Source organism: Lampetra fluviatilis, chromosome 61 (genome assembly GCF_964198595.1).
Source record: "Lampetra fluviatilis chromosome 61, kcLamFluv1.1, whole genome shotgun sequence".
NCBI lineage: Eukaryota > Metazoa > Chordata > Hyperoartia > Petromyzontiformes > Petromyzontidae > Lampetra > Lampetra fluviatilis.
In genome coordinates, this window is record NC_136335.1 from 3879892 (window position 1) to 3906666 (window position 26775).

The 26775-nt window shown below is 58.4% G+C and overlaps 1 protein-coding gene across 1 annotated transcript; it reads right to left on the reverse strand.

Annotated features, from left to right (window-relative positions):
* LOC144951276 (carboxyl-terminal PDZ ligand of neuronal nitric oxide synthase protein-like) lies at nt 1–24693 on the reverse strand. Its single transcript, XM_078881444.1, is given in 15 exon segments — nt 1–1873; nt 3183–3328; nt 3949–4139; nt 10297–10440; nt 10698–10857; nt 11153–11350; nt 12419–12576; nt 13367–13499; nt 14259–14367; nt 17937–17995; nt 19345–19377; nt 19379–19438; nt 20102–20173; nt 23697–23967; nt 24237–24693. Coding segments are annotated over 14 exon segments (2184 nt in total). The 5' UTR covers nt 23814–23967; nt 24237–24693; the 3' UTR covers nt 1–1269.
* Nucleotides 24694–26775: the final 2082 nt, after the last annotated feature.

The window sequence follows — 26775 nt, forward strand, 5'->3', positions numbered from 1 at the left end:
ACGTGAAGAACCATTGGCATCTACATCTGCAGAACGTGAAGAACTGGTGGCATCTACATCTGCAGAACATTAAGAACCAGTGGCATCTACATCTGCAGAACGTGAAGAAACGGTGGCATCTACATCTGCAGAACGTGAAGAAACGGTGGCATCTACATCTACAGGAGACGATAAAACGTTTAAAGCCATTCTCCGTGTTTAGTGTACATGCTGTAACACATGTTTGGAATGGACAGGAGTAAAGCTGGAATAACGAACATATCGACTTACAACCAGACCTCTAGAACCTAACTTGTTCCTAAATAGAGGAGTCCCTGTACAACTACAAGACCATTGTTGAGAATAATTCGAGACGGGCAAAGTTAGATTTCTTGTCCGTATAGTAGAGGAAAACGAGAAGCCGAGTATGAATGTGGGGTTTGACATGAGTTCCATGGGCAATGTGAATGATCGGATGCTACTGGGAGGCAGTTGAGTAAATGTCATGGACAGAGCTAAACGGAAGGAAGCCAAAATAGCCAACCTCTAACGAGAAAGGACCATTACCCATAGACTAACACTGCCCATAGACTAACATTGCCCATAGACTAACATTGCTCATAGACTAACATTGCCCATAGACTAACATTGCCCATAGACTAACATTGCCCATAGACTAACATTGCCCATAGACTAACATTGCCCATAGACTAACATTGCCCATAGACTGACATTGCCCATCGACTGACATTGCCCACAGACTAACATTACCCATAGACTAACATTGCCCATAGACTAACATTGCCCACAGACTAACATTGCCCATAGACTAACATTGCCTACAGACTAACATTACCCACAGACTAACATTGTCCATAGACTAACATTGCCCATAGACTAACATTGCCCACAGACTAACATTGCCCACAGACTAACATTACCCACAGACTAACATTGCCCACAGACTAACACGGCCTGTAAACTAACATTGCCCACAGACTGACATTACTCAGACTAATATCCAGCCAAATATCCGTAGACAAATATCACCCGGAGACTAACATTATCCAGACAAATATAATCTGTGTCGTCGTCGTCGCCGTTTATATTCTACGCACGACCCCGAGGTCGGTGGACGCTCGGCAACACGACCACGCTCTGGCCCACGTGGCCTCGCGTATCCCCCCCCCAGCACGCTCACCGGCCACTCCGTCCGGCCGCGCTCCACAACAAGGGGGCGGCCCAGCCGGTCGGCGCTTAGCGGGAGGTGGGGGGGGAGGTGGGGCGGCATCAGCGCATGGGGCTTTCCTCGGGCTCCCCGGCAGAATCGCGCCGGTCCGGCACGCCGGAGTCGTCCGAGAGGCTGGCCGCGAGCTCCTCCTCCGACAGGCTGATGTGCAGGCGTGTGCGCGGCGGGGACGGCGACGAGAAGAGGCTGGTGCTCAGCTCGGGCCTGCTAGGCGAGGCCAGGCCCGTGGCCCACAACGGCGCCGGTGACGCCGCCGCCGGCCCCGCCGCGTGCGGCCCCTCCCGGTCGCTCCCGGCCTGCGCCACGCCGCCCTCGGCCTTCCCCGTGAGCCACAGGCCGAGGACGCTGTCCTCGAAGAGCTCCCAGGAGGCGCGCGACGGCGGCGCCGGCGGCGGCACCGTCGCAAGCGTCACGGAGAAGGCGTCGGTCGTCAGTTCGGCGAGCGAGGAGCCGGACGCGAGGTCGGGGAGCGTGGGGAGGGACCACTCGTGGCCGCCGCCGGCGGGAGGGGTCGTCGTGTCGCTGGCCGGGAGGTGCGGGGAGCCGTCGCCAGGACTGGGGACGCAGGACTTGCCCCTCCCTCCACCACAGCCAGGGGGTGGTGACGGCTGAGGAGGGGTGAACTGTTGGTGGGGCTCCTGGGTCCTGCAGCGTCAGACACAGGGAACGCACGCACGTGTACGCACGTGTACGCACGCACGTGTACGCACGCACCTGTACGCAAGTGCACGCACGCACGTGTACGCATGTGTACGCACGCACGTGTACGCACGTGTATGCACGCACGTGTACGCACGTGTACGCACGCACGTGTACGCACGCACCTGTACGCAAGTGCACGCACGCACCTGTACGCAAGTGCACGCACGCACGTGTACGCACGTGTACGCACGTGTACGCACGCATGTGTACGCACGCACCTGTACGCAAGTGCACGCACGCACGTGTACGCATGTGTACGCACGCACGTGTACGCACGTGTACGCACGCACCTCTACGCAAGTGCACCCACGCACGTGTACGCACGTGTACGCACGCACGTGTACGCACGCACGTGTACGCAAGTGCACGCACGCACGTGTACGCACGTGTACGCACGCACCTGTACGCAAGTGCACGCACGCACGTGTACGAACGTGTACGCACGTGTACGCACGCACGTGTACGCACGCACCTGTACGCATGTGTACGCACGCACGTGTACGCACGTGTACGCACGTGTACGCACGTGTATGCACGCACGTGTATGCACGCACGTGTACGCACGTGTACGCACGTACGTGTACGCACACACGTGCACACGTGGGTGCGTGCACGCCCGGTTTAGTGGTGGGCACCGCTAAACTGGACACCGCTTCCAGAATCGGTCAGAGTCGTAAAAGTGTACCTAGCCCGGCACCAGCGGTAATCTCTCCCGGTGGAGGTTTCGTCGTGAACGCACCGATTGGCAGACCGCACGGCGGCAGCCCTGAGGCCAAACAACGTAACGGGGAAGTAAACGGTAAAGGCGCAGCCCCGCAAGCGCTCGTTCAAACCACGCTGACCACATGTTGCTTTATACTGTTAGGTGTTTCCGGTAAAGTCACGTGACTTTACCGGAAAAAAACCTAAGAATATGAATCCTTGCAGTCACGAAAGCTTCAAATCTCGAATTAGCTGTTGTTTTGGTTTACTTTGTCGTCCTTCTCACGCACCTCCGATTAGCACGGTTGGCTACGTACGGCGCGAAACAAGTTCAACGTACGTACGTAAGTGTCAGAAGCGGTGGGCGAGCCCTCACTTTGACCCCCACCGCCGCTACCACATTTCTATCTATTTCCCGCTCCGCTCATCGTTCGCGCAGACCGCGTCGCCCCTCCAGGCGACGTCCGACCCTCCCAGCCGCTCCTGGAGAGAGGGGGGCAGCAGGCCGCCCACCGCAGAGATGGGAGGGGTCGGGGGGGGGGGGTCTCACCTGCTGGGGGTGCGGGCCCCCGGCGGGCCCCCCACGGGGCTCTCCGCCGTGTCCTCACCCTCCACGCCGCCGCGGCTTCCCACGTTCCCGTGGGGGGCCCAGAGGTCGAGCAGGCTGCCGTACGCGTGGCCATGCACCAGGCGTACCTGCGACACGCGTACAGGTGCACGCAGAGGCAACGATTCACCCGTATAGCCTTCACAGACCTGCTGGGGCAAGTCCTGCGAGAGGGTAGCACCTACGAAGGCCGGCACGGCACACAAGGGGACCAGCACCACGCCCGACCGCCTCTGTCTCGCCAGTGGCGATGTTTACACATCGCATCAGGCACTCGTTTGAGGCCGAGTCGACCTAGGGAAGTTCCAGGACCGGTTCAGATAATTGTCACCGGTGTTAGCCATGAGCGGGGATTGAACTGGAGTCACCTGGTTCAGAGCACAGCACGCTAACCGCTACAAAGACAAAGATCACCTGTACAGCATTAAAATACTTTTTGGGCAAGTGCCGTTAGTGAGCACCTATGAAGGCCTGCAGAGTACACGAGAGGGTGGGTGGCCAGCACCACGCCCGACCGCCTTTGTCTCCCCAGTGGCGATGTTTACACATCGCACCAGGTCCTCATTGCATGCCGAGTCGACCTAGGGAGGCCCACTGGTGTTGGTAGCCGTGAGCGGGAATGGAACTCGGGTCTACTGGGTTCGTCGCGCAGTGTGTGTGCTCACAAATGTGTGTGCGTACCTGTGGTGCAGCGGATGTGCGCGCTCACCTGTGGCGGGGTGTGCGTGCCGCACGGGGTGGAGGTCACGGGGCACGGGGTGGAGGTCACAGGGCACGGGGTGGAGGTCACGGGGCACGGGGTGGAGGTCACGGGGCACGGCGGAGCGGAGTCGTGCGCTGCAGCGTCTCCCGCGGGCCCCAGGGTCGCGTGCGTGTGCGCGTTTTCAAAGATCTCCTCACCTGAGACCCCCCGCAGCCAGACACACGTACACAAGAAAGACACAGATCATATCCCCGTGTAGCACATACAGACTGTCCCCGGGGTTAAGTGCTGTTAGCAATGAGCACCTATGAAGGCCGACACATGAAGGGGGTGGGGTGGCCAGCACCACACCCGGCCGCCTTTGTCTCGCTGGTGGCGATGTTGATGCACCGCACCAGATACTGATACGAGGCCGAGCAGGCCGAGAAGAAGCCCAGGAACGGTTCAGATAATCGTCACTGGTGTCGGTGGCCGGGAGCGGGAATGGAACTTGGTTTTCCAGGCTCGTACCACGTTACGCCAACCAATGTACTGCCGTTTCCCCACTCACTCACTCACCCACTCACTCACCCACTCACTCACTCACCCACCCACTCACTCACTCACTCACCCACCCACCCACTCACCCACCCACCCACTCACCCACCCACTCACCCACCCACCCACCCACCCACTCACTCACCCACCCACCCACTCACCCACCCACCCACCCACTCACCCACCCACTCACTCACCCACCACACTGCAGGTCACCTCACGTCTTTCTTTCTGTAAAGCTCCACTTTGGTATTTCTCCCCACCCACTCCCACATCACCATCATCAACCACCACGTTTCCCACCACCCCACCACTGTCAAGCTCTCACAATAAACAACCTTGCTCCATTTAAGACTACTATGATACTCGTGCTGTATGTTTTGTTGCTGTGCGCTTGGCGTTTTGGGGACTTTGGTGGGGGGGTCCCATCCTCTTCTCAAGGCAGCTGCCGTTCCCCTGACCAATCTCCAATTCTCCCGGGGACACTGAAGGCCCTGGTTGTTTTACAAGTCCCGTACATTTTTATAAACAACAATAACAATATTAAACACTTATTCTCGTGTAGCTCCCCCCCCCCCCCCACCCCACACATTTACACTTTCTGCTTCTTCCAGCTATGTGATACGTCCCGATGTTTTGCACCTCAGGAGGTGACTAACAGTAAATGTGCATTGTTGGACAAAAAATGCTTGTTTATTGGGCACAGGCCCAGTGCCACCCCCTATCTGACAAGGCCTCACCCAGCCCCAGTGCCACCCCCTATCCGACACAGGCCTCCCCCAGGCCCAGTGCCACCCCCTGTCTGACACAGGCCTCACCCAGGCCTAGTGCCACTCCCTGACGCAGGCCTCAACCAGGCCTAGTGCCACCCCCTGACAAGGCCTCACCTAGGCCCAGTGCCACCCCCTATCTGACACAGGCTTCACCCAGGCCTAGTGCCACCCCCTATTCGACACAGGCCTCAACCAGGCCCAGTGTCACCCCCTATCTGACACAGGCCTCAACCAGGCCTAGTGCCACCCCCTGACAAGGCCTCACCCAGGCCTAGTGCCACCCCCTATTCGACACAGGCCTCAACCAGGCCCAGTATCACCTCCTATTCGACACAGGCCTCAACCAGGCAAAGTGCGACCCCCTATTCGACACAGGCCTCAACCAGGCTCAGTGCCACCCCCTGACACAGGCTTCACCCAGGCCTAGTGCCACCCCCTAATCGACACAGGCCTCACCCAGGCCTAGTGCCACCCCGACACAGGCTTCACCCAGGCCTAGTGCCACCCCCTAATTGACACAGGCCTCATCCAGGCCTAGTGCCACTCCCTATCTGACAAGGCCTCACCTAGGCCCAGTGCCATCCTCTATCTGACACAGGCCTCAAACAGGCCCAGTGCCACCCCCTGTCTGACACAAGCTTCACCCAGGCCTAGTGCCACCCCCTATTTGTCACAGGCCTCACCCACGTCCAGTGCCACCCAACACCGGCCTCACCTAAGAAACTGCTACCTCCTTACCAGGCTCGATCCTAAGCTCGGGGTTAGTGTGTTTAACGCGTAGGAGGCTTTCGCCACCAATATTATTCATAATAAAGGTATTTAGGGTTAGATCGCGTGAATATAAAGTTGTGTCATAACCCTCCACCACCCGACACAGCCAGTAAGGTCTGTCACCTAAACAAAACGTGCCCAATTAGTTACTACTTCCGCCCACCGGTGTGTTGGTGAGTAAATCCACAACATTTACAATTTGAGTACGACGTTCACTGATAATTTTGTTTATGTGACAAACCTTATGCCGGGTGGTGGAGGGTTACGACACATTGAAACTTACGCGATCTAACCCAAAAGCCCTTATGAGGGGTGTGTTGATTGGCAGGATGAGAGGTTGAACAGAGTATAGGTGAGAGGTTAAGCAGAGTATAGGAGCGAGGCCTCGTAGAAGTTACTGCTGCTACTGCTGCTGTTCCTGAGCGAGGGCACAGTGCGGCAGGAGAGCACGCGAACAAGAGAGTCCAGGCAGGGAGATGAAACAAAAGTGCAGGAAGCTGAAGGTGGAGCGAGAGAGAGAGAAAGGTTTATTCCACAGGATCGGCAGAAGCGTAACACAGCACACGGCAGGGGCACGCCGAGGAGGGCGACGACGCTCGCGAGCTCCCAGCCGGCGCGCGGAGCGAAACGTCGGACAACGTGCCGAACGGCTCCGTCCCGAAAGCGCGTCGGAGGGAGTAGCAACAGCGACGGCGGCAGCACCAACCACGACGACAAAAAAATGTCCGCGCGGGTCGCGAGCAGCAACTTCTCTCGCGAGACGACCGAATCGGAGCGATGCGACTGCGAAAACTCAACGGCACGCACAACATCGCGGCCACTGGCGGGCTAAAACGTCTCGCGCGATCCCACTACATACAACGTGTAACAACTTGACGACAAGACGTCGATGTCTCGCGCGCACGAGATTTGACGCGTGCGTCGCTTAGGTTTTGGGAGTCGATGCGAGTTTGAGAATCCACGGATCAATGCACCTCACTCCAGCTCGCACGCACAAGACAAAGATCCCCCCCCTTCCCCCTATAGCCCACACAGACTGTCCGGGGCAAGTGCTGTTCATGAACGGCACAGTACCGTGCCCGGTCGCCTTGGTCATCCCAGCGCTGATATTTACACATTTTAACGTTGAGTCCGCCTAGGGGAGGCCCAGGACCGGTTCTGATAGTCGCCATTGGGTGTTGGTGGCCGTGAGCGGGAATTTAACTCGGGTTGCCGGAATCGTAGTGCAGCGGTTCTAGCTCACAGCTGCGCCACCGCTCCCCACCACACAAACACAGATGCTATTGCACGCACTCGCCCGCTTGCCCGCTTGCCCGCTCATGAACTCACTGTGTGGTGTGGCCAGCCCCGTGCCCGCCCGCACGCCCGCCTTTGTCTCACCAAGCGCTGATGCTTTATACGCACCGCACCAGGTACACATTTAAGGCCAAGTCACCTAGGGGAGGTGCGGGACCGGTGGTTCAGATATTCGTTGTTGGCCGCGAGCGTGAGTCGAACTCGGGTCTTTTGTCAATTACAATCAATCCCAGTGCGCTGCGGGCCTCGCGTCACGAGATGCAGGCGACTCTGTCTGGAACCGTGGCAGAGAGCAGTGCACCACCCTGTGGTGACGTGACTGCTGCTAAGCTCACGTCCACGGGCATCTCCACGCGTTGACGCCCCCCGATTGAGGTTGGGGTCGACTCCGCGCCATCATCACCCCTCCCTCCGGTGCAGATAAAACTAGCAACGCGTTGCGGTGAAATCAACAGTGGCCGTCCGATGGATAGACTCGTCCCCGTCATAGGAATGTGGTATTTTGGCCCCTGGCCCTGCAGGGGTGTAAACAGGAGGTGAGCAGCAATGCCTCAATGCTCGTGTGAGCATCAGGAACTCTGGTGAGGGGCTTGATTTTGATCCCCACGCTCGGGGGAAATCTCTGGAGCTTTGTCATTAAAACCGACAAATTAATAACTTCCAGTCGATGGTGGCCACGCTGAGCACGTGAACTCGCTACACTCGAGAACCCGGTTTCATCGCAGCTCAGTCTGACCGAGTCTATGGGTCTCCATATTATTGAGTCTATGGGTCTCTGTGCGAGTCTATGGGTCTCTGTGCGAGTCTATCGGTCTCTGTGTGAGTCTATGGGTCTCTGTGCGAGTCTATGGGTCTCTGCGCGAGTCTATGGGTCTCTGCGCGAGTCTATGGGTCTCTGCGCGAGTCTATGGGTCTCTGCGCGAGTCTATGGGTCTCTGCGCGAGTCTATGGGTCTCTGCGCGAGTCTATGGGTCTCTGTGCGAGTCTATCGGTCTCTGTGCGAGTCTATGGGTCTCTGCGCGAGTCTATGGGTCTCTGCGCGAGTCTATGGGTCTCTGCGCGAGTCTATGGGTCTCTGCGCGAGTCTATGGGTCTCTGTGCGAGTCTATGGGTCTCTGTGCGAGTCTATCGGTCTCTGTGTGAGTCTATGGGTCTCTGTGCGAGTCTATGGGTCTCTGCGCGAGTCTATGGGTCTCTGTGCGAGTCTATGGGTCTCTGCGCGAGTCTATGGGTCTCTGCGCGAGTCTATGGGTCTCTGTGCGAGTCTATGGGTCTCTGTGCAAGTCTATGGGTCTCTGCGTGAGTCTATGGGTCTCTGCGCGAGTCTATGGGTCTCTGCGTGAGTCTATGGGTCTCTGCGCGAGTCTATGGGTCTCTGTGCGAGTCTATGGGTCTCTGTGTGAGTCTATGGGTCTCTGTGTGAGTCTATGGGTCTCCATATTATTGAGTCTATGGGTCTTTGCGTGAGTCTATGGGTCTCCAAATTATCGAGTCTATGGGTCTCTGTGCAAGTCTATGGGTCTCCATATTTTCGAGTCTATGGGTCTCTGTGTGAGTCTATGGGTCTCTGCGCGAGTCTATGGGTCTCTGTGCGAGTCTATGGGTCTCTGTGTGAGTCTATGGGTCTCTGCGTGAGTCTATGGGTCTCCAAATTATCGAGTCTATGGGTCTCTGTGCAAGTCTATGGGTCTCCATATTTTCGAGTCTATGGGTCTCTGCGCGAGTCTATGGGTCTCTGCGCGAGTCTATGGGTCTCTGTGTGAGTCTATGGGTCTCTGTGTGAGTCTATGGGTCTCCATATTATTGAGTCTATGGGTCTCTGCGTGAGTCTATGGGTCTCCAAATTATCGAGTCTATGGGTCTCTGTGCAAGTCTATGGGTCTCCATATTTTCGAGTCTATGGGTCTCTGTGCGAGTCTATGGGTCTCTGTGTGAGTCTATGGGTCTCTGTGTGAGTCTATGGGTCTCCATATTATTGAGTCTATGGGTCTCTGTGTGAGTCTATGGGTCTCCATATTATTGAGTCTATGGGTCTCTGTGTGAGTCTATGGGTCTCTATGTGAGTCTATAGGTCTCTGTGTGAGTCTATGAGTCTCTGCGCGAGTCTATGGGTCTCTGCACGAGTCTATGGGTCTCTGCGCGAGTCTTAGAGTCTCTATGCGAGTCTATGGGTGACCAGGCTGAGACCATCAACTCACTGCATTAGAGAACCCGGTGTAGCGGCAGGCTGGTGCGGCTGACACTCGGAATGGAACCCCGGCTCTCGACGGTGCCGGCTGAGCAGCGACTCCGATCCACCCGGCCGCCTCTAGCTGCACCATTAGCGAGCGCCTATTAGGGCTGGCACGGCTCAAGGGAGCGGTGTGTGACCTGCACCACCACGCCCTGGCCACCTTTGCCTTCCCCAATGAATTTAAGGGCGGTGGCGGAAGAGGGGCGGAAAGGGGGGTAGGGGAGTAGGTCGACCGCGCGGTGACCCCACGGTGACCCCGCGGCGACCTCGCGGCGACCCCAGGGCGACCCCAGGGCGACCCCAGGGCGACCCCAGGGCGACCCCAGGGCGACCCCGCAGGGAGGGAACGCGGTGTCAGACGGAGATCTCGTCTTCGAGCGAGTGGCGCGACGCTCCGAGGAGGCGTCGCGCCTCGTCCAGCAGGCGGTACCCACGCACCGCCGCCTCCTCCTCACAACCGTCGTCATCGTCGTCGTCGTCGTCGTCGTCATCGTCGTCGTCCTCGTCGTCGCCGCTCGTGCCGCTCTGCGAGCCGATGCCGGACTCGCGCTTCGGCGTGCCGAGCGGCAGCGGCGACGGAGACGCCGACCCTCGCCGGCTCCAGCAGAAGCGGGGGCCCCGGGGGGGGGGGGGGCGGCGGCGGCGGCGGCGCGGGAACCGCCCGGTGGTGGGAGGGGCCCTGCCGGCCCGGCCCGTCGGCGCCTTTGCCCCCCGCGCCAGCGACACCGGTGCCGGCTGCCGTACCTACGGGGGTGCTCAGAGCACCAGGGGCCCGGGCGGTGGCCGGGGGCCCAGCGGAGGCCGTTAGGGGGGCCGGGTCGCGCGCTGGCGGAGAGGTGGAGGAGTGGAAGCCGTTGGAGAGAACCTCCAACTTGTGGCAGCCGTCGTCTGCGGGGGAGATGGGGAGACGGGGACGGGGAGATGACGGGGGGGGGACGTGGGGAGATGGGAGAAAGGGGATGGGAGATGGAAAACAAGAAGATGGGAGACATGGAGATATGAGGATGGGAGTTGGGAGACATGGGAGATGGAAGACAGGGAGACTGGGTGACAAGGAGAGGCATGCCGGCCTCAATAGGTGCTCGCGAAGACGACCTTCCCTGACGGCGTGTTGTGGCTACACGGTGACCCTTGTGCGTACTCACCGGTGCCCGAGAGCTGCATCTCCGTGCGTTGGAGCTGCGCCACGAGCACGGAGATGTGGGTGAGGAGGTCCCGGTTCTGGGTGAGGAGGTGGTGAGCGCGCGCCTGAGCCTCCACACGGGCAGACACCTCCGCGGACAGCTGCTCCTTCAGCAGACGCACCTGCGACAAGGCAAAGACGCCCGCCCCCCCCACCACGCATAGCCTTTAACAGACTGTTGGAGCAAGTGCTGTCAGTAGCGAGCAGCCCCGATGAAGGCAGGGGTTGGCCACTGGGGAGCCGCGATGTTTGCACACCACGCCAGATACTCATTTCAGGCCGAGTCGACCTAGAGGGGGTGGGCGCCCCAGGACCGGTTCAGATAACCGTCACCGGTGTTGACCGCGAGGGGGAATCCAAGTCGGGTCGCCGGGTTCCAACGCTCCCCGTTCCCTTCCCCACCCCCCGCGCGCTCACCTGCGCCACCGCCACATGCGTCTGCTGCTCCTGCTGCCCCAGCTGCTGCTGCAGCAGCTGGATGTGGTGGCGGGCCGACAGCGGAGTGATGTCCAGCGACCCGGGGCTTGACGCCGCTGGGGCGGCGAGGAGGCTCCCCTGCCCGGGAAGCAGCGTCCCGTCGGGCAGCCCGTTCAGGAAAGTCCCTTTGGCGGCAGGCTGCGTACGCCAGACCAGGCCGCACATGGCGGGGGTCGGTTTAAATCTCGTTAGACCGGGTGAGCGCAGAGAGAGGCAAATCTATTATAAAACTTTACTTTGTATTTTACCAGGTAAGGCCCACTGAGATGTACAGATCTTTTTCAGAAGCGACCAGGCCACAAACGATAGCTCAACGAAGCCGCTCATCATTATCGTTGTGTGGAAATCAACGTCACGTGCGGCGTGGACGTCGATTTCTAAATGTGGACTGAAATGCCGGAGGACCCGGAGAAAAATCCACGTGGCCACGGGGAGAAAAAACATGCAAACGGCAAACATACGACTGGCGACAGGGACGCGATCGAATCCCACGACCTCCTGTACACCAGGCGAGGTCGTTAACGTCCAGCTCAAGAAGAAATTGAAAACAGTGCAGGGACATTCAAACATGAACTTAACTTGATAATTGTTTTTTTTACCCTTCTATCTGGACAGTGCATACATTATCAGAGTTGTGTTTTTTGTTTGCGTTATGACTGCAGGTATTGTGGTCTATGCAAACATGACTCCTTGTAAAAAAGGTGTCAGTTTTGTTGCCAGATAGAAGGGTACAAAAATAATTATTATATTTTTTACTGGCAAATGAGGTTCCAATGGTGTAAATGCTTACCCCAAGCTCTCATACTCTGATGGTGCATTGTCTTTGAGTTGTGCGCCTTTTGGCGTCATCTGGTCCAACACCATGTGAGACTAGGCTCTAAGGAAAGCTGTCTCGGGTGTGGACCAATCAACTTCAAGGACAGTGCATACATTATCAGAGTTATGTTTTTTGTTTGCATTATGACTGCAGGTATTGTGGTCAATGCAAACATGACTCCTTGTAAAAAAGGTGTCAGTTTTGTTGCCAGATAGAAGGGTAAAAAAAACAATTATCATATTTTTACTGGCTAATGAGGTTCCAATGGTGTAAACTTAACAGTTTGAATGAATGTGGTGACACAGCGCGCCGGTGATCACCCGTGATATCGGATAACGTGGATGGTGGGGGGCTGCGTGTCCCAAGCGGTTGCGGTTGGGGGGGGGTACCTGTGAATCTGTGTGCTTGATGGGGGCGGCTGCATTGGGGGGAGTGCTGGGGGTGTCCGTGAGAGAGACCCCCACGCCGTCCCCCACTCCTCCCACTCCTCCGCCCCCCGGGACCTCCGCAAGCAGCAGCTGACGAGGGCTGCAGCAGCCACCCACGCCTGCAAAGACAAAGATCCCCCCCCCCGTGTATAGCCTGCAGCACCGTCGGGGCAAAGTGCTGTTAGCAAATCATGGTCGAGGTGCCGGAACGGCACTCTAGGGGGCGGGGTGGCCACCACCACGCCCGGTTGCCTTTGTCTCCCCGGTGGCGATGTTTACACACCGCGCCAGGTACACATTTGAGGCTAAGTCGACCTAGGGGAGGCCCCAGAACCCGTTCAGAAAATCGTCACTGGTGTCGACCGTGAGCGAGAATCGATCCCGAACCGCCGGGCTTGTAGCCACACAAAACACAAAGATCCCCCCTCCTCATAGCACCAACGCAGGCCGGCACGGCACACGAGGGGGTGGGTGGCCAGCACCACGCCCGGCCGCCTTTGTCTCTCCCAGTGGCGACGTTTACTACACACCGCACTAACTGCCGCGCCGCCGCTCCCCGGCACACAAAGAGAAAAAGACAAAGATCCCCCGTATAGCCTTAACAGACTGTTGGGGCAAGTGCTGTTAGCGAGCACCTATGAAGGCCGGAGCGGTACACGAGGGGGTGGGTGGCCAGCACCACGCCCGCCCGCCTTTGTCTCCCCCAGTGGCGACGTTTACACACCGCACCAGGTACTCATTTAAGGCTGAGTCGACCTAGGAGAGGCTTGGGACCGGTTCAGATAATCGTCGCCGGTGTTGGCCGTGAGCGGGAATCGAACCCGGGTCGCCGTGTTCATAGCGCAGCGCGCTAACCGCTGCGCCACCGCTCCCCACTCACTCCCGCACGCCCGCTCACCAACTACTCACCTGGAGGCGGCTGTGTCTGTGTGCCGTCCTCTGTCTGCTGCTGCTGCTGCTGCTGGGTTCCCTGTGCCAGGCTCAGCGTGTGGCACACCTCAAACGCCTGCCCCACCGTGCGCACCACCCGCATCGCGTGGCTCTGCAAGACACCCGCCCGCCCGCCCCAACCTCGTTAGCCGGCGGCGGCGGTGCTGGTTGTGTGTGGTTAGGGGTTAACGGTTACCGCATCTACCGGTAAAACCGGTCACCGCTTGCTGATTCAGTTACCAGTTTCCTAATGTTGGGAGCCGGTATTTGTCCTGGCACCCAGTAGGGCCCACGGGCCCCACATGGTCCTCGTAGGCCGTGCCCATCTGCTTAACCCCCCACTGACCCCCACTGACCCCACGTGGTCCTGCCGGCCCCCACTGGCCTGACAGGCCCCCCCTTAACTCCCTTGACCCCCCTTGCCCTGCTGGCCCACGTGGCCCTGCTGGGCCCCCATCAGAGGTCGCAAACGGGTTTTGATTCCTTACCCGTACCCGGCCGCACCAGGGTCGCAAACGGGTACCCGTACCCGTACCCAGCCGTACCCGTACCCTACCCGTACCCGGCCGGGTACGGGTAGGGTACGGGTATCGGGTACCCGATCGCGACCTCTGGGATAAAGCCACGTTGCAGGCGCGGGTGGGTTGATTCTAGGAACTTGAATTGTGAGAAGAGACAAGACGTTGGGAAATGAGTGACAAACGGTGACTCACCAGTGACTCACGGCCTACCCGTACCCGGCCGCACCAGGGTATCGGGTAGGGTACGGGTATCGGGTACCCGGTTGCGACCTCTGGCCCCCATCCCCTTGTCCTGCTGACCTTCCCCCCCCCCCCCGGGGCCCTAGTGGCCCCCCCCCCCGCAGACAGACCTTGCGCTTGGCCTTGAAGACGTTGCAGCGGAAGGCATGGGTGACGGCGTCGCGAGAGATGTAGCTGAAGATGTTGAGGTCCTGGGAGTCGTGGGACACGTAGAAGATCCTGCAGGGCGCAGACGGGATGCCCGGATCAATCACCAATACACTCACCGATACACTCACCGATACACTCACCGATACACTCACCGAAACACTCACCGAAACACTCACCTCACTATACACCGATACACTCACCAATACACTCACCGATACACTCACCGATACACTCACCGATACACTCACCTCACTATACACCGATACACTCACCAATACACTCACCGATACACTCACCGATACACTCACCGATACACTCACCTCACTATACACCGATACACTCACCAATACACTCACCGATACACTCACCGATACACTCACCTCACTATACACCGATACACTCACCGATACACTCACCGATACACTCACCGATACACTCACCGAAACACTCACCGATACACTCACCTCACTATACACCGATACACTCACCAATACACTCACCAATACACTCACCTCACTATACACCGATACACTCACCAATACACTCACCAATACACTCACCTCACTATACACCGATACACTCACCGATACACTCACCAATACACTCACCGTTACACTCACCAATACACTCACCAATACACTCACCTCACTATACACCGATACACTCACCGATACACTCACCAATACACTCACCTCACTATACACCGATACACTCACCAATACACTAACCTCACTATACACCGATACACTCACCGATACACTCACCGATACACTCACTGCTCTATACTCACCAATACACTCACCAATACACTCACCAAAACACTCACCAATACACTCACTGCTCTATACTCACCAAAACACTCACCTCACTATACACCAATACACTCACTGCTATATACTCACCAATACACTCACCGATACACTCACCAATACACTCACCAATACACTAACCTCACTATGCACTCACCAATACACTCACCTCACTATACACCGATACACTCACCGATACACTCACAAATACACTAAACTCACTATACACCGATACACTCACTGCTATACACTCACCGATACACTCACCAATACACTCACCAATACACTAACCTCACTATGCACTCACCAATACACTCACCTCACTATACACCGATACACTCACCGATACACTGACCAATACACTAAACTCACTATACACCGATACACTCACCGATACACTCACCAATACACTAACCTCACTATGCACTCACCAATACACTCACCTCACTATACACCGATACACTCACCGATACACTCACCAATACACTAACCTCACTATACACCGATACACTCACAAATACACTCACCTCACTATACACCGATACACTCACAAATACACTAAACTCACTATACACCGATACACTCACTGCTATATACTCACCGATACACTAATACTCACCAATATACACACAGTGACTATTACACGCACTCTCACTCTCAAACTCATGATTACTCCAACACTCCCTGCCACGCTCACCTCCCCCATCTCCCACGCTCACCACCGAGTGGTGAGGAGCCCTTGCGCTCACCTTCCCCATCTCCCACGCTCACCACCGAGTGGTGAGGAACCCTTGCGCTCACCTTCCCCATCTCCCACGCTCACCACCGAGTGGTGAGGAGCCCTTGCGCTCACCTTCCCCATCTCCCACGCTCACCACCGAGTGGTGAGGAGCCCTTGCGCTCACCTTCCCCATCTCCCACGCTCACCACCGGGTGGTGAGGAACCCTTGCGCTCACCTCCCCCATCTCCCACGCTCACCACCGAGTGGTGAGGAACCCTTGCGCTCACCTCCCCCATCTCCCACGCTCACCACCGGGTGGTGAGGAACCCTTGCGCTCACCTCCCCCATCTCCCACACTCACCACCGAGTGGTGAGGAACCCTTGCGCTCACCTCCCCCATCTCCCACACTCACCACCGAGTGGTGAGGAGCCCTTGCGCTCACCTTCCCCATCTCCCACGCTCACCACCGAGTGGTGAGGAACCCTTGCGCTCACCTTCCCCATCTCCCACGCTCACCACCGAGTGGTGAGGAACCCTTGCGCTCACCTCCCCCATCTCCCACGCTCACCACCGAGTGGTGAGGAGCCCTTGCGCTCACCTTCCCCATCTCCCACGCTCACCACCGAGTGGTGAGGAACCCTTGCGCTCACCTTCCCCATCTCCCACGCTCACCACCGAGTGGTGAGGAGCCCTTGCGCTCACCTTCCCCATCTCCCACGCTCACCACCGAGTGGTGAGGAGCCCTTGCGCTCACCTTCCCCATCTCCCACGCTCACCACCGGGTGGTGAGGAACCCTTGCGCTCACCTCCCCCATCTCCCACGCTCACCACCGAGTGGTGAGGAACCCTTGCGCTCACCTCCCCCATCTCCCACGCTCACCACCGGGTGGTGAGGAACCCTTGCGCTCACCTCCCCCATCTCCCACACTCACCACCGAGTGGTGAGGAACCCTTGCGCTCACCTCCCCCATCTCCCACACTCACCACCGGGTGGTGAGGAACCCTTGCGCTCACCTCCCCCATCTCCCACACTCACCACCGGGTGGTGAGGAACCCTTGCGCTCACCTCCCCCATCTCCCACGCTCACCACCGAGTGGTGAGGAACCCTTGCGCTCACCTCCCCCATCTCCCACACTCACCACCGGGTGGTGAGGAACCCTTGCGCTCACCTCCCCCATCTCCCACACTCACCACCGGGTGGTGAGGAACCCTTGCGCTCACCTCCCCCATCTCCCACGCTCACCACCGGGTGGTGAGGAACCCTTGCGCTCACCTCCCCCATCTCCCACACTCACCACCGAGTGGTGAGGAACCCTTGCGCTCACCTCCCCCATCTCCCACACTCACCACCGAGTGGTGAGGAGCCCTTGCACTCACCTCCCCCATCTCCCACGCTCACCACCGGGTGGTGAGGAGCCCTTGCGCTCACCTCCCCCATCTCCCACGCTCACCACCGAGTGGTGAGGAGCCCTTGCACTCACCTCCCCCATCTCCCACGCTCACCACCGGGTGGTGAGGAACCCTTGCGCTCACCTCCCCCATCTCCCACGCTCACCACCGGGTGGTGAGGAGCCCTTGCGCTCACCTCCCCCATCTCCCACGCTCACCACCGAGTGGTGAGGAGCCCTTGCACTCACCTCCCCCATCTCCCACGCTCACCACCGGGTGGTGAGGAACCCTTGCACTCACCTCCCCCATCTCCCACGCTCACCACCGGGTGGTGAGGAGCCCTTGCGCTCACCTCCCCCATCTCCCACGCTCACCACCGAGTGGTGAGGAGCCCTTGCACTCACCTCCCCCATCTCCCACGCTCACCACCGGGTGGTGAGGAACCCTTGCACTCACCTCCCCCATCTCCCACGCTCACCACCGGGTGGTGAGGAGCCCTTGCGCTCACCTCCCCCATCTCCCACGCTCACCACCGAGTGGTGAGGAGCCCTTGCACTCACCTCCCCCATCTCCCACGCTCACCACCGAGTGGTGAGGGACCCTTGCGCTCACCTCCCCCATCTCCCACGCTCACCACCGAGTGGTGAGGGACCCTTGCGCTCACCTCCCCCATCTCCCACGCTCACCACCGAGTGGTGAGCAGCCCCTTTGCTCACCTGTAAATGGGGTCGTGCATGATGAGCTGCTTGCTCTGATCCCAGCTCCACTCCTTCTTCTGCCCCCCGCACACAAAGACAAAGATCCCCCGTGTAGCCTTAACAGACTGTTGGGGCAAGTGCTGTTAGCGAGTAGCACCGATGCAGGCCGGCACGGCACACGAGGGGGGGGTGGTGTGGCCAGCACCACCCTCTGCCGGCCGCTTTTGTCTCCCCAGTAGATGTTTATGCAATGAACCAGGTACTCATTCAAGGCTGAGTCGACCTAGTGGAGACCCAGGACCGGTTGAAATAATCGTGACTGGTGTTGACCCCGAGCGGGAATTGAACTCAGTTGACCGGGTTTGTAGTGTAGCGCGCAAGCTGCCGCACTACCGCTCCCCAACCAATACCACCACCACAGCCACCACAATCACCACAACCACCACCACCACAGCCACCACAATCACCAACACTACCACCACAGCCACCACAATCACCACAACCACCAACACCACAGCCACCACAATCACCACAACCACCAACACCACCACCACACGCACCATCCCATGACCTCCCTCTCTCCCACCTCCCCCCCTCCTTCCCTCCCTCCCCTTCTCTCCATCCATCCCTCCCACCCCTCTCCCTCCCTCCCCCTTCCCTCCCTCCCCTCCTCCCTCCCTCGCCCCCTTCCTCCCTCCCTCCCTCCCCCCCCCTCCCTCCCTCGCCCCCTCCCTCCCTCCCCCCCCCTCCCTCCCTCCCTCCCTCCCTCCCCCCCCCTCCCTCCCTCCCTCCCTCCCTCCCCCCCCCTCCCTCGCTCCCCCCCTCACCCCCTCCCTCCCCCCCTCCCTCCCTCCCCCCCCCCTCCCTCCCCCCCTCCCTCCCTCCCTCCCCCCCTCCCTCCCCCCGTCCCTCTCCCCGTCCCTCCCCCCCTCCCTCTCCCCTCCTTCCCTCCCCACCCCCCCCCTCCCCCCCTCCCTCTCCCCTCCTTCCCTCCCCACCCCCCCCCCTCCCCCCCTCGCTCCCCCCCTCCCTCCCTCCCCCACTCTCTCACCCCGTCCCTCTCCCCTCCCTCCCCCCCTCCCTCCCCCCCCCTCCCTCCCCCACTCTCTCTACCCCTCCCTCCCTACTCCCTCCTCTCTCCCTCCCCCTTCCTCCCCCCTCCCCCCAGTGTAGACGAGACAGCGAGGGCAGGCGACGATGACGATGACGATGAGGAGGAGGATGAGTGGGCACCTTGCGCTTGCCGCGCGGGGTCACGCGCACCCCGTCCCTCCCCCCCTCCCCTCCCCCTCCCTCCCTCCCCCACTCTCTCCCCCCCGCCCCTCTCCCCTCCCTCCCTCCCTCCCCCCTCCCTCCCCCCGCCCCTCCCCCCAGTGTAGACGAGACAGCGAGGCGGGCGACCACGACGAGGAGGATGAGTGGGCACCTTGCGCTTGCCGCGCGGGGTCACGCGCACCCCCGTCCACCGACACCGTGAGCACCACCTTCCTCTTCTGGATGCTCTTCGCCTTGAACTCGTACTGCCGCCCGCCGCACAAAGACAAAGGGTCGCCCCATCCCGTCGTAGCCCACACGCGGGCTGCTGGGGCAAGTGCTGCCGGCGAGTAGCGCCCGCGGGGGGAGAGGGGGGGGTGGGTGTGGTACCGCGCGTGCCCCCACCACCTTTGTCTCCCCAGGCGGAGACTGGGGCTCGTGTTTTTTGGTTCTTTTGGTAGAATCACGTAGATAGAATAATTATAATTAAAAAAAACCTGGGGGTAGTGGTCGTGAAGACTAGGGTGGTGGTGGTGGAGACTGGGGGTGGTGGTGGTGGAGATTGGGGGTGGTGGTGGTGGAGATTGGTGGTGGTGGTGGAGATTGGTGGTGGTGGATGATGACACTTGGTGGTGGTGGAGATTGGTGATGGTGGTGGTGGAGATTGGGGGTGGTGGTGGTGGAGATTGGGGGTGGTGGTGGTGGAGATTGGGGGTGGTGGTGGTGGAGATTGGGGGTGGTGGTGGTGGAGATTGGTGGTGGTGGATGATGACACTTGGTGGTGCTGCTCCAATGCCATTCGAGATGACAAGAAGCCCAGCTCCTCCACGAGGCCACTGGGCACCACAACCTCGAGTTCCCCGCCCTGAGCCAGGGCTCTGCAGAGCCACCTGGAGCCCCCCCCGGGGGGTGCCGTGTGACCCACTCACCCGGATGCGGCGCATGGCGGCCACGATCTCGGCACGGCTGTTGGGACGTGGCACGTCCAGACTGCCGATGTACTGCACGCGGAGACGTGGGGACGTGGGGACACGGGGACACAGGGACAGGGGGACACAGGGACATGGAGACACATGGACAGGGGAGACAGGGACACAGGGACACAGGGACAGGGGGACACAGAGACACAGGGACAGGGGAGACACAGGGACAGGGGAGACAGGGATGTGGAGACACGAGACGCAGGGACATGGAGACATGAGATGCAGGGACACAGGGACAGGGGGACACGGAGACAGGGAGAGATGAAACACAGGGACGTGGGGACACGAGACGCAGGGACACGAACATACGGAGACATGGGGGACACGCGGATATGGACATACAGGCAGACGGGGACACGGAGACACAGGAACACGAAGATAGTTGGTCACACCACTCACACCAAAGACAAAGATTCATCCTTTGAGCCTTGACATACTTGTGGGGCAAGTGCGGTTAGCGAACAACCACACACACACAGGGTGCAGACGCTACAGTCAGACTTCGCTTAGCGCGACCCCGCAGAATGCCGATTCGTCACAACAACAAAAATCTACCAAGCGCTTCCGGAGTGAGAACATACCAAGCCTCCAATGAGAGCTCTCAGCCAATGACAGCGCAACGCCCGCTCTCAGCCAATGACAGCGCAACGCCCGCTCTCAGCCAATGAGAGCAAGACGCCCGCTCTCAGCCAATGAGAGCAAGACGCCCGCTCTCGGCCAATGAGAGCACGACGCCCGCTCTCAGCCAATGAGAGCACGACGCCCGCTCTCAGCCAATGAGAGCAAGACGCCCGCTCTCAGCCAATGACAGCGCAACGCCCGCTCTCAGCCAATGAGAGCGCGACACGCGCTCTCAGCCAATGAGAGCAAGACGCCCGCTCTCAGCCAATGAGAGCGCAACGCCCGCTCTCAGCCAATGAGAGCAAGACGCCCGCTCTCAGCCAATGACAGCGCAACGCCCGCTCTCAGCCAATGAGAGCGCGACACGCGCTCTCAGCCAATGAGAGCAAGACGCCCGCTCTCAGCCAATGAGAGCGCAACGCCCGCTCTCAGCCAATGAGAGCACGACACGCACTCTCAGCCAATGAGAGCACGACACGCACTCTCAGCCAATGAGAGCACGACGCCCGCTCTCAGCCAATGAGAGCAAGACGCCCGCTCTCAGCCAATGAGAGCACGACACGCGCTCTCAGCCAATGAGAGCACGACACGCGCTCTCAGCCAATGAGAGCACGACGCCCCGCTCTCAGCCAATGAGAGCACGACGCCCGCTCTCAGCCAATGAGAGCACGACGCCCGCTCTCAGCCAATGAGAGCACGACACGCGCTCTCGGCCAATGAGAGCACGACGCCCGCTCACAGCCAATGAGAGCACGACGCCCGCTCTCAGCCAATGAGAGCAAGACGCCCGCTCTCAGCCAATGAGAGCAAGACGCCCGCTCTCAGCCAATGAGAGCACGACACGCGCTCTCAGCCAATGAGAGCAAGACGCCCGCTCTCAGCCAATGAGAGCACGACGCCCGCTCACAGCCAATGAGAGCACGACGCCCGCTCTCAGCCAATGAGAGCAAGACGCCCGCTCTCGGCCAATGAGAGCACGATGCCCGCTCTCAGCCAATGAGAGCACGACGCCCGCTCTCAGCCAATGAGAGCAAGACGCCCGCTCTCAGCCAATGAGAGCACGACGCCCGCTCTCAGCCAATGAGAGCACGACGCCCGCTCTCAGCCAATGAGAGCACGACGCCCGCTCTCATCCAATGAGAGCACGACGCCCGCTCACAGCCAATGAGAGCACGACACGCACTCTCGGCCAATGAGAGCACGACGCCCGCTCACAGCCAATGAGAGCACGACACGCGCTCTCAGCCAATGAGAGCATGACGCCCGCTCACAGCCAATGAGAGCACGACGCCCGCTCACAGCCAATGAGAGCACGACGCCCGCTCTCAGCCAATGAGAGCAAGACGCCCGCTCTCGGCCAATGAGAGCAAGACGCCCGCTCTCGGCCAATGAGAGCACGACGCCCGCTCTCGGCCAATGAGAGCAAGACGCCCGCTCTCAGCCAATGAGAGCACGACGCCCGCTCTCGGCCAATGAGAGCACGACGCCCGCTCTCGGCCAATGAGAGCAAGACGCCCGCTCTCAGCCAATGAGAGCACGACGCCCGCTCTCAGCCAATGAGAGCAAGACGCCCGCTCTCAGCCAATGAGAGCACGACGCCCGCTCTCGGCCAATGAGAGCAAGACGCCCGCTCTCGGCCAATGAGAGCACGACGCCCGCTCTCGGCCAATGAGAGCAAGACGCCCGCTCTCGGCCAATGAGAGCACGACGCCCGCTCTCAGCCAATGAGAGCAAGACGCCCGCTCTCGGCCAATGAGAGCACGACGCCCCGCTCACAGCCAATGAGAGCACGACGCCCGCTCTCAGCCAATGAGAGCAAGACGCCCGCTCTCAGCCAATGAGAGCACGACGCCCGCTCTCAGCCAATGAGAGCACGACGCCCGCTCTCAGCCAATGAGAGCAAGACGCCCGCTCTCAGCCAATGAGAGCAAGACGCCCGCTCTCAGCCAATGAGAGCACGACGCCCGCTCTCAGCCAATGAGAGCACGACGCCCGCTTTCAGCCAATGAGAGCACGACGCCCGCTCTCAGCCAATGAGAGCAAGACGCCCGCTCTCAGCCAATGAGAGCACGACGCCCGCTCTCAGCCAATGAGAGCACGACGCCCGCTCTCAGCCAATGAGAGCACGACGCCCGCTCTCAGCCAATGAGAGCACGACGCCCGCTCTCAGCCAATGAGAGCAAGACGCCCGCTCTCAGCCAATGAGAGCACGACGCCCGCTCTCAGCCAATGAGAGCACGACGCCCGCTCTCAGCCAATGAGAGCAAGACGCCCGCTCTCAGCCAATGAGAGCACGACGCCCGCTCTCAGCCAATGAGAGCAAGACGCCCGCTCTCAGCCAATGAGAGCAAGACGCCCGCTCTCAGCCAATGAGAGCACGACGCCCGCTCTCAGCCAATGAGAGCACGACGCCCGCTCTCAGCCAATGAGAGCACGACGCCCGCTCTCAGCCAATGAGAGCAAGACGCCCGCTCTCAGCCAATGAGAGCACGACGCCCGCTCTCAGCCAATGAGAGCACGACGCCCGCTCTCAGCCAATGAGAGCACGACGCCCGCTCTCAGCCAATGAGAGCAAGACGCCCGCTCTCAGCCAATGAGAGCACGACGCCCGCTCTCAGCCAATGAGAGCACGACGCCCGCTCTCAGCCAATGAGAGCAAGACGCCCGCTCTCAGCCAATGAGAGCACGACGCCCGCTCTCAGCCAATGAGAGCAAGACGCCCGCTCTCAGCCAATGAGAGCACGACGCCCGCTCTCAGCCAATGACAGCGCAAGGCGTCGGGAAAAAGAGCTAGCGGAGCCTTGCCAGGTAAAACAAAAAAGTTGCTTAGTTTAAGAGTAGAGTTGGAATGACTGTGCGAAACACCCTCCCCCCTTTCCCCCGCCCCCTCTTCCCCTCCCCCCGCCCGCCCCCCCCCCACCTTGGCGGAGAAGTTGATCCCGCGCTCAAACTCCTCCTCGCTGTGCGGTGGCGTCGCCCCGGATTTGTTGTCGCGTCCATCGTCCACCAGGCGGTAGCGGTGGCTACGGATCGGCATCGCCGCTCCACCTCCACCTCCTCACCGCTCCACCCCGGCTCCACCTCACCGCTCCACCTCCTCCTCCTCACTGCTCCACCTCCTCCACCTCACCGCTCCACCTCACGGCTCCACCTCACTGTAACTCCTCACCGCTCCACCAGGGTTCGTCCTCCTGGTGAGGATAAGGATCACGTGACATTGCTGCTACTGCTGCTACTGCTGCCAGTGATGTGGTGATGACAGCGTGGCCACCACGCGCGGTGGTGGCGGTGGTGGTGGCGGTGTTGGTCATGGTTGTGGTTATAGTGGTGGTTGTTGTGATGATGGTGGTTGTGGTTGTGATGGTGGTTATAGTTGTGGTTGTGATGGTGGTTGTGCTGCGGTAGTTGTGGTTATAGTGGGGAGCGGTGGGTGTAGTGGTTAGCGCGCTGCGTTACGGACCTGACAACCAGAGTTCGATACCCGCTCACGGCCAACACCGGTGACGATTATCTGAACAGGTCCTGGGCCTCCCCTAGATCGACCCAGCCTCAAATGGGTACCTGGCGCGGTGTGTGAACATCGCCACTGGGGAGACAAAGGCGGCCGTGCCGGCCTTCAAAGGTGCTACTCGCTAACAGCACTCGCCCCAACAGTTTGTTAAGGCTATGCGGGGCAGGGGGTTAAAGTGGTGGTTGTGATGGTTGGGGTGTTTGTGGTAGTTGTCGCTGTGGTGGTGGTTGTGATGGCGATAGTGGTTGTGCTGGTGGTTGTGGTGCTGGTTGTGGTTGTAATGGTGATAGTGGTGGTGGTGATAGTGGTGGTGGTGATGCTGATGGTTGTGATGGTGGTGATAGTGGTGGTGGTTGTGATGGTGATAGTGGTGGTGGTTGTGATGGCGATAGTGGTGGTGGTTGTGATGGTGATAGTGGTGGTAGTGATGGCGATAGTGGTGGTGGTTGTGATGGTGATAGTGGTGGTGGTTGTGATGGTGATAGTGGTGGTGGTTGTGATGGTGATAGTGGTGGTGGTTGTGATGGTGATAGTGGTGGTGGTAGTGATGGTGGTGGTAGTGATGGTGATAGTGGTAGTGATGGTGATAATGGTGGTGGTAGTGATGGTGATAGTGGTAGTGGTTGTGATGGTGATAGTGGTGGTAGTGATGGCGATAGTGGTGGTGATTGTGATGGTGGTGGTAGTGATGGCGATAGTGGTGGTGGTTGTGATGGTGATAGTGGTGGTAGTGATGGCGATAGTGGTGGTGGTTGTGATGGTGGTGGTAGTGATGGTGATAGTGGTGGTGGTTGTGATGGTGATAGTGGTGGTAGTGATGGCGATAGTGGTGGTGGTGGTGGTTGTGATGGTGGTGGTTGTGATGGTGATAGTGGTGGTAGTGATGGCGATAGTGGTGGTGGTGGTGGTTGTGATGGTGGTGGTTGTGATGGTGATAGTGGTGGTAGTGATGGCGATAGTGGTGGTAGTGATGGCGATAGTGGTGGTGGTAGTGATGGTGATAGTGGTGGTAGTGATGGCGATAGTGGTGGTGGTTGTGATGGTGATAGTGGTGGTAGTGATGGCGATAGTGGTGGTGGTTGTGATGGTGATAGTGGTGGTGGTTGTGATGGCGATAGTGGTGGTGGTTGTGATGGTGATAGTGGTGGTAGTGATGGCGATAGTGGTGGTGGTTGTGATGGCGATAGTGGTGGTTGTGATGGCGATAGTGGTGGTGGTTGTGATGGTGATAGTGGTGGTAGTGATGGCGATAGTGGTGGTGGTAGTGATGGCGATAGTGGTGGTAGTGATGGCGATAGTGGTGGTGGTTGTGATGGCGATAGTGGTGGTTGTGATGGCGATAGTGGTGGTGGTTGTGATGGTGATAGTGGTGGTAGTGATGGCGATAGTGGTGGTGGTGGTGGTGGTGATAGTGGTGGTAGTGATGGCGATAGTGGTGGTGGTTGTCGCTGTGGTTGATACACCACACCTCTCCCCACGGAGAGAGGACGGGACAGGTTGCTGCAAACTGGGGCACAGATAGACACACACTATACATAAACACACACAGATAGACACACTATAAATAAACACACACACAGATAGACACACACTATACATAAACACACACAGATAGACACACTACAAATAAACACACACACAGATAGACACACACTATACATAAACACACACAGATAGACACACTATAAATAAACACACACACAGATAGACACACACTATACATAAACACACACAGATAGACACACTATAAATAAACACAACACACAGATAGACACACACTATACATAAACACACACAGATAGACACACTATGAATAAACACACACACAGATAGACACACACTATACATAAACACACACAGATAGACACACTATAAATAAACACACACACAGATAGACACACACTATACATAAACACACACAGATAGACACACTATAAATAAACACACACACAGATAGACACACACTATACATAAACACACACAGATAACACACTATAAATAAACACATACACAGATAGACACACACTGTACATAAACACACACAGATAGACACACTATAAATAAACACACACACAGATAGACACACTATAAATAAACACACACACAGATAGACACACACTGTACATAAACACACACAGATAGACACACTATAAATAAACACACACACAGATAGACACACACTATACATAAACACACGACACACTATAAATAAACACATACACAGATAGACACACACTGTACATAAACACACACAGAGAGACACACTATAAATAAACACATACACAGATAGACACACACTGTACATAAACACAAACACACTAAACATAAACACACACTGTACATAAACACAGACACACACTATACATAAACACACACACAGACACACACTATACATCAACACACACACACTATACATAAACACACACTATACATAAACACACACACTGTACATAAACACACACACACAGACACACACTGTACATAAACA